This window comes from Nerophis lumbriciformis, linkage group LG33 (assembly GCF_033978685.3).
Source record: "Nerophis lumbriciformis linkage group LG33, RoL_Nlum_v2.1, whole genome shotgun sequence".
In the NCBI taxonomy this organism is placed as follows: Eukaryota; Metazoa; Chordata; class Actinopteri; order Syngnathiformes; family Syngnathidae; genus Nerophis; species Nerophis lumbriciformis.
Window position 1 is genome coordinate 21520001 of NC_084580.2, and position 12575 is coordinate 21532575.

Consider the following 12575-nt stretch of genomic DNA (forward strand, 5'->3'; position numbering starts at 1 on the left):
ATCCGATACCAAGTAGTTACAGGATCATACATTGCTCATAATTTAAGTCCTCATGTGTCCAGGGACATAGTTCCTGAGTTTATGAGTGTAATATCAATTTAAAAAAAGAAAAAAAAGATTTTGTGACGATAAAAATTATTGATGTAATCACAGTAGAAACGATCTCGTACTTGGTATCATTACAGTGGATGTCAGGTGTAGATCCAGCCATGGCATTTGTTTACATTGTGACGCCGGTGAGCTATTGTATCATCCTACGGTGTGTAGTGAAGCATGTTTAGCTATTCTTCGTCCTCCAGTGATAATGGTACTTGTAAGAAACGTACTTTATTTGTCGCCATGGAGGCGAGGATTAGTGATTTAGAAGTAGCTAAAACACTGCTGAATGTGGATGGACGTTAGCTGCTAGCTAGCTAGCCATGTCTTAAAGCAACTCTTCCTGAGGGCGTTTCAGTGTTATACCTTCACCTTTATTGTTAGTTTTTAAGCCAAAATTCTTCCGTCCTCCCTTTTCTGTCTACACACTGTGTCTACTTGTAAGTACCGTATTTTTCGGACTATAAGTCGCAGTTTTTTTCATAGTTTGGCCGGGCTCCAGTGCGACTTATATGTTTTTTTCCTTCTTTATTATGCATTTTCGGCAGGTGCGCCTTATACTCCGAAAAATACAGTAATCATGTCTTATTTCAAGCATGAAATAAAAAAAATCATGACTCTGACACAATTGTGTCTCGTAATTAAACCGACAGTTAATATTTAAACATGTAACATGTGACATTTCAAACAATTTTGAACAGAAATAGTTCATGCACATTCAGATAAATTCTTCAAAATTACAAAAAAAAAAAAATAGGCCGGGGGCCGGGCTGTAAATATATATATATATATATATATATATATATATATATATATATATACACATATATATACACACATATATACATACATACATACATACTAGAGATGCGCGGTTTGCGGGCACAACCGCGGAGTCCGCGGATTATCCGTGGATCGGGCGGATGAAATTAAAGAAAATTAGATTTTATCCGCGGGTCGGGTCGGGTCGGGTGGTTGAAATAAAAAAAAAATTAGATTTTAAATAGATTCAGGCGGGTGGCAGTTAAACCAATTGGGAAATATATATACATAGTTAAATGTTGTTACCCACATACGAAAAACGAGCAGGCACCTGCTGCATATGCCACAACAGAAAAAAAAAAAAGAAAAGAGATGGACACTTTTACGGAGCGGAGAAGGGACGCCTCGCCGGGGTCCGGGACCGAGGCCCCTTCCCCCGAGAGGGCCCCACCGGGAGCCGTAGCTGAGGCGATCCGCGAGAAGGGCCCGACGCACGTCCAGGGTCACCACCGCGCCCACCGCACCGACACCCCGTCTCGTCCGCCTTCGCCGCGGCCGGCGTCACGCGCAGCAGATAAGCAGCTTACCTGCCCGCCACCCCCGTGGCCGGGGGCTCGTAACAGGGGGTGTTAACAGCGAGATGCGCTTGGAGGTGCGCTCAGCGCGGCTCCCATATGATTGCGCACTGGTGTGCGTCTGGGTCGTGACAGCGTGGCACGCGAATGTCTGTGCTGCATTGGATCAGTCTCCTTTCTTTAACAGGCAAAAGCTTTATAACCTCACTAATGCCTTGCATCGTCTATATTAGATATATAACAACGGGCGGGTGCGGGCGGATGCGGTTCTGATCAAATGTTAGATCGGGTGGATTGCGGATGGTTGACGACTTTCTGATGCGGTTGCGGATGAAATAATTGCCTATCCGCGCATCTCTAATACATACATACATACATATATATATATATATATATATATATATATATATATATATTCCTTTTTTTACTAATTGACTGAAAGAGCACGCACTTGGCGCGATGATGTCATGTTATCGATGGGGAAATGCATTTTTAGACCATATGATTTGCCTGAGCGTTGCCTTTTTGCCTTTCCATTAAGAAAAATAAACTAGTTTTTAGTGTAAGTTTGCTGGTTTCAAGAAATGTAATGGCGAGCGCATATTATTATGTCAAGATAATGGCACTAGCATTTACTTCATTTAAGAATATTTTTCAACATATTGAGCAAAAAGGTCTCATATTTGTTTTTTCTACCAAGAAAAGTGCACTTATTAGTTAGAATATACTTATTTTAAGGTATTTTTGGGTTCATTGAGGTTAGCTAATTTTACTTGTTTTGGAAAGTCTTGACAAGCCGAATTTTCTTGTTCTATTGGCAGATAATTTTGTTTAGTTCAAATAAAATACCCCTATTTTTTTGTATTTTTTTCATTGTTTTTGAACAATGTCCCCACAAAGAAGGACTTTTTGTGTACAGCAGTCACAGATGTAACATCGTTACGTGAATACTCCAATCGTTTATGCAAGGTATGAAGCCATGAATTTCAGTTTGAATACTAAGTAATGCGTGGTGTTCGTCATATATATGCTACTTCTTTTCCCGTTTATTATTGCAGTTTCACTCGTGATATTTGTGAGTCACAAAAGTGTCATCAGTTGCATCCGTCAACAATACATCAAATAAAATATTTTGGTGTGACGTCATCAGCTGGGCTCCAGTGCGACTTATACGTTCCTTCTTTATCATGCATTTTCGGCAGGTGCGACTTATACTCCGAAAAATACGGTACTCTGTGATTGTGCGCTGCCGAACATGCTCCTCTGCTCGTAAAACCAGCAATGTCACGACGTGACGACGCACCGTCATGCCCGTTAAAAAAAATAGATATGGTGAACCGGTACTTTTCAAACAAGATTATAGTACCGCGATAGTATACTAGTACCGGTATACCGTACAACCCTACATCAGTGTGGACGGGTTTTACAAAGTTGAACTTGTGAATATGACTAATATAAACATTTAAATCTATTCTCATAAAAAAACAAAATATATGCTTGCTGGGCTACAGGATTTCATAAATTACGCTTTTATTTTGTTAGATTTTGTCCTTCGGTTTTAAGAGCAGGGGTCTTGTGTCCATCCATCTTCTATAGCAGACCTGGGCAAATTAAGGCGTTTCCACAGAGTGTTTCTAGAGCGGCCAGCCTGAAATGCGGGTGTCAGGGACATACACGGAAGGAGATTTTTACAGTAAAGTTCTAAAGCTTAGTGATATATCAGATTGTAGGTGTGTTGTTTTTTTTTTACCCTTCGCATTCATATTTCACTGAGTTTGTTGCGTTTTCGCTTGATTGACTAAATCTAAATGCCTCCAGTCCTTGGACACTGTTTTTCATTCAGCACTAAGATTTGTTACTGGCTGTCGTAGTCTCACCCACCATTGTCAACTGTATATGAAGTCAGACTTCTCTTCATTGAGTGCACGCAGATACACACATTGGCTGATTATCATTTATAAGGCTCTTTTAAGTTTAATGCCTTCATACTTGTGTACTCTGTTACAAAGAAAAAGCAGCTCTTACGCATTACGTTCTAACAATTTGTATGTTTTAAAGGGGAACATTATCACCAGACCTATGTAAGCGTCAATATATACCTTGATGTTGCAGAAAAAAGACCATATATTTTTTTAGCCGATTTCCGAACTCTAAATGGGTGAATTTTGGCGAATTAAACGCCTTTCTATTATTTGCTCTCGGAGCGATGAAGTCACAACGGGAAGCAATCCGCCATTTTCTCAAACACCGAGTCAAATCAGCTCTGTTATTTTCCGTTTTTTCGACTGTTTTCCGTACCTTGGAGACATCATGCCTCGTCGGTGTGTTGTCGGAGGGTGTAACAACACGAACAGGGACGGATTCAAGTTGCACCAGTGGCCCAAAGATGCGAAAGTGGCAAGAAATTGGACGTTTGTTCCGCACACTTTACCGACGAAAGCTATGCTACGACAGAGATGGCAAGAATGTGTGGATATCCTGCGACACTCAAAGCAGATGCATTTCCAACGATAAAGTCAAAGAAATCTGCCGCCAGACCCCCATTGAATCTGCCGGAGTGTGTGAGCAATTCAGGGACAAAGGACCTCGCTAGCACGGCAAGCAATGGCGGCAGTTTGTTCCCGCAGACGAGCGAGCTAAACCCCCTGGATGTCTTGGCTCACACCGTCCCTTATGCCACCGAAGATGATCAAGAGAAGAATATCGACCCTAGCTTCCCTGGCCTGCTGACATCAACTCCAAAACTGGACAGATCAGCTTTCAGGAAAAGAGCGCGGATGAGGGTATGTCTACAGAATATATTAATTGATGAAAATTGGGCTGTCTGCACTCTCAAAGTGCATGTTGTTGCCAAATGTATTTCATATGCTGTAAACCTAGTTCATAGTTGTTAGTTTCCTTTAATGCCAAACAAACACATACCAATCGTTGGTTAGAAGGCGATCGCCGAATTCGTCCTCGCTTTCTCCCGTGTCGCTGGCTGTCGTGTCGCTTTCGTCGGTTTTGCTTGCATACGGTTCAAACCGATATGGCTCAATAGCTTCAGTTTCTTCTTCAATTTCGTTTTCGCTAACTGCCTCCACACTACAACCATCCGTTTCAATACATGCCTAATCTGTTGAATCGCTTAAGCCGCTGAAATCCGACTTTATTCATTACTCGCGGTTTTACGTAAATTATTATACATAAACTGTGTTTACCAATAATTTAGCTTAAAAACATTACAACACTTAAAAACAAACACATACCAATCGTTGGTTAGAAGGCGATCGCCGAATTCGTCCTTGCTTTCTCCCGTGTCGCTGGCTGTCGTGTCGTTTTCGTTGGTTCAAACCGATATGTCTCAATAGCTTCAATTTCGCTTAAACCGCTGAAATCCGAGTCTGAATCCGAGCCAATGTCGCTATATCTTGCTGTTCTATCCGCCATGTTTGTTTGTGTTGGCATCACTGTGTGACGTCACAGGAAAATGGACGGGTGTATATAACGATGGTTAAAATCAGGCACTTTGAAGCTTTTTTTTAGGGATATTGCGTGATGGGTAGAATTTTGAAAAAAACTTCGAAAAATAAAATAAGCCACTGGGAACTGATTTTTAATGGTTTTAACCCTTCTGAAGTTGTGATAATGTTCCCCTTTAAAAAAAGCCTTTTTTAGATACCGTATTTTCCGCACTATAAGGCGCACCTAAAAACCACAAATTTTCTCAAAAGCTGACAGTGCGCCTTATAATCCGGTGCGCCTTATATATGGGTTAATATTAATATTAATTTTCATAAAGTTTCGGTCTCGCAACTACGGTAAACAGCCGCCATCTTTTTTCCCCGTAGAAGAAGAAGAAGCGCGCGGTGCATGCTGGGATATGTGACGTTTCATTTCCATTTGTGTGTTTATGTAAAGACCCCAAAATGGCTCCTATTAAGTGTGTTGTCTGTCTAATTATAAATAATGCAGACGAGGCGTGTTAACTGAGTTCTCAACGTTTACTCACAGCGTGCTCATAACCACATTCTAACTCCCAGCATACAACAACGCTTCTCAGGGCTACCGCGCATGCTCGTCACTATCGTTGCATGCTGGGTAGTGTAGTTGTTATATTTGCTAGCTCATAACATCACATTAAGAGACACGCTTACGCGCTTAATTCAATACTCGCCGTCATTCCGGGTGGATTGACAAAAGACCTCCAGCCGCTAGATATTGGTGTCAACAGGGCATTCGAAGCTAGACTGCTAACTGCGTGGGAACAGTGGATGACAGAAGGCGAACACACGTGACGTTCACCAAGACAGGGAGACAGCGCCAGACGACATACGCCAACATCTGCCAGTGGATCGTAAATGCCTGGGCTGATTCAGTCTCATCTGTGGTCCGAGCTTTCAGGAAGGCAGGAATTGTCACTGAACTAATAAACGGCAACGACACTGACTCCATTAATGACGACTTCGACGAGACGGAGCCGGCCATGTTGGATGCCGTATTCGCTCAACTGTTTAATTCGGACACTGAAGAGGAAGAATTCGAGGGATTTGTGAATGAGCTATAACTCCATAAAGTGAGCTTTACATTTTTATTTAGTGTGTTGTGTTGTGTGACATTAACGTTTGAGCAACGTTGAGTTATTGATATATTGTTATTGCTCTGCACTATTTCACGTGTTACTATATTGTGATTGCACGTTTGATTTACGTAACACGAGTAAATCAGCTGTTTATTCATTTTGGGAGTGAACGGAGTTGTCAGAACGCTGGTTTGTTATCTATTAATAAAGTTTGACTGACCTATCTGACTGTTTTGTTGACATAGGTGCGCCTTATAATCCGGTGCGCCTTATATATGAACAAAGTTTTGAAATATGCCATTCATTGAAGGTGCGCCTTATAATCCGATGCGCCTTATAGTGCGGAAAATACGGTATATGCATACTTGTTTTCGCTATTTGGCTGCTTATTTTTTTTAATACACTGTAGCACTTTGAGGTTGTTTACTCAATGTAAAGTGCTTTTTACAAATAAAATCTATTATTATTATTATTATTATTCATACTGTGTGTTGGTCTTGTTTGTGCACATTGTCAACATGGTGACTGATAGGATCCTCAGAGCAATGTGTCATGTGACTGGACTAATCTAAAACATGTCTTCTTGTGTCCCGTCAGTAAAGAACATCTTCTTGAGCCGCAAGAGTGGACCTCTAGGATGGCTCAAGAGGAGCCGCAGTCCTTCCGCTTTAAAGAAGAGGAGGAGCACCAGCCTCCCTACATTAAAGAGGAGGAGGAGGAACACAGCATCAGTCAGGAGGGAGGGCAGCTTGAATGGTTGAAAGAGTTCCCAGTGATTGATGTCATTGTGAAGAGTGAAGATGATGAGGTCAAAGGTGAAAGTGAGGAGAAGAGCAGCAGCTCAACACAACACATGACAACAGAAGCTGATGGAGACCACTGTGGAGGATCACAAGCAGACAAGCTCTTAGCTCCACTATCAGATAGTGAGGACACAACGTCACACTCTCCTGACACTGATGATGAAGACTCTAAAGATGATAAGACATGTCACACTGACATCGCCCACTTTAAATGTTCCCACTGTGACAAAACATTTGCTCACCATTGTCATCTGAAAATACACACGAGAACGCACACCGGAGAAAAGCCATTCATGTGCTCAGTTTGTAGTAAACAATTCTCCCGGAAGGAAAGTTTGATAATACACACCAGAATACACACCGGAGAGAAACCTTTCATCTGTTCAGTCTGCGGCAAAGGTTTTATACAAAATAGTGATTTGAGAAAACATACAAGAATACACATTGGCGAAAAACCCTTTTCCTGTTCAATCTGTGATAAATGTTTTACACAAAAAGATACCTTGAAAACCCACATGAGAGTGCACACCGGGGAAAAACCATTCATGTGCTCAGTTTGCAGCAAAAGATTCTCCTGGAAAGAAACTCTGAAAAAACATACACGGATACACACGGGAGAAAAACCGTTCTGCTGTTTAATCTGCGGCGAAGGTTTTATACAAAGCAGCGATTTGAAAGTGCACATGAGAAGACACACCGGAGAGAAACTGTTTTCCTGTGCAATCTGTGGGGAAGGCTTTGTACACAGTCAAAGTTTGAAAGTGCACACGAGAAGACACACTGGCGAAAAACCTTATTCCTGTTCGAGCTGCAACAAGAGCTTTTGTGACCGGTCGACGCTTGTGATGCACACGAGAACGCACACCGGCGAAAAACCTTATTCCTGTTCGATTTGCGGCAAAGGTTTTGCACGGAATACATTTTTGACCGTGCACATGAGAACCCACACTGGTGAAAAACCACATTCCTGTTCGAGCTGCGACAAAAGCTTCTGTGAAAGGTCAACACTGGTGAAACACATGAGAACACACACTGGTGAGAAAGTGTACAGTTGCAGTGTGTGTGATAAAAGATTCTCTTACAAATACCAGATCAACAAACACAAGTGTGTTGGTGAGAACAACAACAGCAGCTGCGGGACTTCGAAATAAACTGCCATCACTTTAATGACTTGCTTGCAACATAACAGAAGCTGATGGAGACCACTGTGGATGGATCATGTAATGCAATGTTTGAATGCTTCTAGCGTATAAATGCAATACAAATAGTTTAATATAAAATATTTATGACAAAGTGTCAGTCCATTGTATTACATTAAAATTAAAAAACATTGTGAAACATTTGTTTTAACATTTGATTTGTTTGGAAAACTTTCTGTGATGCAATCTTGTTTGTACCCTGGTACAAACCCCGTTTCCATATGAGTTGGGAAATTGAGTTAGATGTAAATATAAACGGAATACAATGAATTGCAAATCCTTTTCAACCCATATTCAATTGAATGCACTACATAGACAAGATATTTGATGTTCAAACTCATAAACTTGAATTTTTTTTTGCAAATAATAATTAACTTAGAATTTCATGGCTGCAACACGTGCCAAAGTACGGTAGTTGGGAAAGGGCATGTTCACCACTGTGTTACATGGCCTTTCCTTTTAACAACTCTCAGTAAACGTTTGGGAACTGAGGAGACACATTTTTGGAATTCTTTCCCATTCTTGCTTCATGTACAGCTTAAGTTGTTCAACAGTCCGGGGGTCTCCGTTGTGCTATTTTAGGCTTCATAATGCGCCACACATTTTCAATGGGAGACAGGTCTGGACTACAGGCAGGCCAGTCTAGTACCCGCACTCTTTTACTATGAAGCCACGTTGATGTAACACATGGCTTGGCATTGTCTTGCTGAAATAAGCAGGGGCGTCCATGGTAACGTTGCTTGGATGGCAACATATGTTGCTCCAAAACCTGTATGTACCTTTCAGCATTAATGGCGCCTTCACTGATGTGTAAGTTACCCATGTCTTGGGCACTAATACACCCCCATACCATCACACATGCTGGCTTTTACACTTTGCGCCTATAACAATCCGTATGGTTCTTTTCCTCTTTGGTCCGGAGGACACGACGTCCACAGTTTCCAAAAACAATTTGAAATGTGGACTCGTCAGACCACAGAACACTTTTCCACTTTGTATCAGTCCATCTTAGATGAGCTCAGGCCCAGCGAAGCCGACGACGTTTCTGGGTGTTGTTGATAAACGGTTTTCGCCTTGCATAGGAGAGTTTTAACTTGCACTTACAGATGTAGCGACCAACTGTAGTTACTGACAGTGGGTTTCTGAAGTGTTCCTGAGCCCATGTGGTGATATCCTTTACACACTGATGTCGCTTGTTGATGCAGTACAGCCTGAGGGATCGAAGGTCACGGGCTTAGCTGCTTACGTGCAGTGATTTCTCCAGATTCTCTGATCCCTTTGATGATATTACGGACCGTAGATGGTGAAATCCCTAAATTCCTTGCAATAGCTGCTTGAGAAAGGTTTTTCTTAAACTGTTCAACAATTTGCTCACGCATTTGTTGACAAAGTGGTGACCCTCGCCCCATCCTTGTTTGTGAATGACTGGAATCTACTTTTATACCCAATCATGGCACCCACCTGTTCCCAATTAGCCTGTTCACCTGTGGGATGTTCCAAATAAGTGTTTGATGAGCATTCCTCAACTTTATCAGTATTTATTGCCACCTTTCCCAACTTCTTTGTCTTCTAAAGTTAATGATTATTTGCAAAAAAAAAACATGTTCATCAGTTTGAACATCAAATATGTTGTCTTTGTAGCATATTCAACTGGATATGGGTTGAAAATGATTTGCAAATCATTGTATTCCGTTTATATTTACATCTTAAACAATTTCCCAACTCATATGGAAACGGGGTTTGTATATTAGTAGTTATTGAGAGCAGAACTAAACGCAAAGAAAGGACAATAGATGGCATTAGTTTGTGTTCTTTTGTGGTTGCTATGCCTCAATTTAAGCAAATAAACTAACGTCATGTTAAGTCCTAGTGATAAATATTGTGATCGTTGGTCCAATCCAACGTATTTTCGTTGTCGATTTTCATAACAGAAACTAAAAGCTTAGTTGTTGTGCAGGAAAGCCTTAAGTGCTTTATTCAACACGGACGACCACATTATAGTGTCTTTGGGTATATTTGTTAGCATCAAGAAAATATCCTTAATAGTATTAAGTCGCTGTCACCATCTTGAACTCTAACTTATAATAATAATTCACCCCTATACAATACCCTACTGTGCAATATTACCCTTCGAGTGCAATACGTCCGACACTGATTGTTATTTATTACTCCGATACTCTTGTCTTGTTCTGTATATTTTACAGTATTTTGTATATCTATAGTGTTTTGTATATTGTACAGGATTGCTTATTATTATTTTTTATTGGATAGTAGTCTGTTTATTTCAATTGTTAGTTTTTTCTTTATTACCTCTTGTGTCATTTATTTTTACCCCATATTTGTTCCCACTACCGCACCTTAAAGACCTACTGAAATGCGATTTTCTTATTCAAACGGGGATAGCAGGTCCATTCTATGTGTCATACTTGACCATTTTGCCATATTTTTGCTGAAAGGATTTAGTAGAGAACATCGACGATAAAGTTTGCAACTTTTGGTCGCTGATAAAAAAGCCTTGCCTGTACCGGAAGTAGCAGACGAGTAGCGTGACGTCACAGGTTGTGGAGCTCCTCACATCTGCACATTGTTTACAATCATGGCCACCAGCAGCGAGAGCGATTCGGACCGAGAAAGCGACGATTTCCCCATTAATTTGAGCGAGGATGAAAGATTCGTGGATGAGGAAAGTGAGAGTGAAGGACTAGAGGGCAGTGGGAGCGATTCAGATAGGGAAGATGCTGTGAGAGGCGGGTGGGACCTGATATTCAGCTGGGAATGACTAAAACAGTAAATAAACACAAGACATATATATACTCTATTAGCCACAACACAACCAGGCTTATATTTAATATGCCACAAATTAATCCCGCATAACAAACACCTCCCCCCTCCCGTCCATATAACCCGCCAATACAACTCAAACACCCGCACAACACACTCAATCCCACAGCCCAAAGTACCGTTCACCTCCCCAAAGTTCATACAGCACATATATTTCCCCAAAGTTACGTACGTGACATGCACATACCTGCCAACTTTTGAAATCAGAAAAACCTAGTAGCCAGGGTCCAGGGGGGGTTCAGGGGCTTCGCCCCCCCGACGCAAAATGATTATTAGCATTCAGACAGGTTAAAATGTTGCTAAAAGCATCACTTTTCTATCAGTCACAGTGACTTTTCAAAACAAAAATATTACAGCAAAAATCATATGGGTTGATTGACATGTTTATTCTGTAAGCTAACTTCAATAGTTTGAAATTATTTTGACAGTTAATGCCAGTTATCCTGTCAACCTTTCACAAGACTTCAATTTGTTAATTGAAAGTATAAACAGTATAAACACTTTTTACAGTAAACAAATGGTAAAACAGTACTAAACAATTCCATTAAAAAAAAAAATTGGTGTCATTATGAACTTTCTGTCCAAGCTTGTATAATCTACTGCCTTGTTCAAGTGTAAAAAATATTATGTGCCTAAAATTCACATTTCTATCACAATTATCATACTGTAAACATGGTAAGCTAACTTCATTAAAATTAATAGTCCTGTCAATAGCATGGAATTACAATTCAAATGTAGTTTTTTTGTAAGCCTTTCAAAAGAATTCAAAATATGAAAAATGAATGAAAATTAATTTAAGCCATCAGACACTTGAAAAGTGGCACATCACATCTCTAATGTAATCATTTGAACTTTTCAACAGAAATAGCACTGCAAAAATATTAAGGACATACTTCTGCATTTTGGTAGTTATGCTGTCAACATTTAACAAGATTTCTTCAACTTGGACTTGAAAGCATAAATAGTATAAACACTTTTAACAGTATAACAGTACTAAACAATTCCAATAGATAACATTGGTGTCATTACCTTTTTGTGGCTAAAATCCGAAAAACGTTGAAAGTTTTCCACTTGTATCGCTAGCAACGGCATTAGACTTGTGTTTTTTTTGTCCCAACGTGGTCTTTTACATCGCTAATTCCTCCGTGTCCGATCGAAAAATCTTGTCTGCACAAGGTGCAATTCGCGTAGTTTTCACCCTTTTTGGAACGGATAATTATTCCCGGATAGGCTTTTGAATATTCTTCACGGAATGACTGCAGTTTCCTTTTCGGTTTAAGACTCGTATGCGATTTTTCTCCGGCTGATTCCATGATCGTTCGCTCGTTTGGAAACAATGGCAACTGGTGCCTCGGGCTTGGCAGCGGTGCTATAAATAGCCTCGCGCATGGCATTCGGAATGGCTCGATAGGAAGTTACGGGAAGCACTGGTAGGGCTGGGCGATATGACTAAAAAATGTATCACGATATAAGTGTTTCATATCAGTCGATATCGATAATTATTGATTAAAAAAAAAAAAAATTCTAAATAAAGACCAGGAGAAAAAAGGCTGAATTTAAATACAAGTAGGTAGCATGTCCTTCGCTAATTGATCCACCACTGCATCCGTTATTTCTTTATAACGTTTTGAATTGTTGTCATATGGCACTGCTGCCGAGTATCTCTCGATGGTGGTCTGTTGTTGCCGCTTCGGTGCTGTTCCACTTGCACCGGCTGATGTAGATGGTTGTGGTTGTT

General features: G+C 40.6%; 3 protein-coding genes across 3 annotated transcripts in view; 1 reads left to right on the top strand and 2 right to left on the bottom strand.

Moving 5' to 3' along the window:
- LOC133575749 (uncharacterized) overlaps positions 1-12575 on the bottom strand; it is a 314457-nt gene that overhangs the window by 189192 nt on the left and 112690 nt on the right. The gene's annotated exons all lie outside the window — the stretch shown is intronic.
- The window catches only part of LOC133575685 (uncharacterized), a 462851-nt gene that overhangs the window by 153661 nt on the left and 296615 nt on the right, over positions 1-12575 (bottom strand). The window lies entirely within an intron of this gene.
- The window catches only part of LOC133575760 (uncharacterized), a 551361-nt gene that overhangs the window by 10887 nt on the left and 527899 nt on the right, over positions 1-12575 (top strand). Inside the window, exon 2 of the mRNA XM_072912164.1 lies at positions 6592-6815. Within this exon, the coding sequence (XP_072768265.1) occupies positions 6632-6815 (184 nt within the window). The 5' untranslated portion in view covers positions 6592-6631. The remainder of the gene's footprint in view (positions 1-6591; positions 6816-12575) is intronic.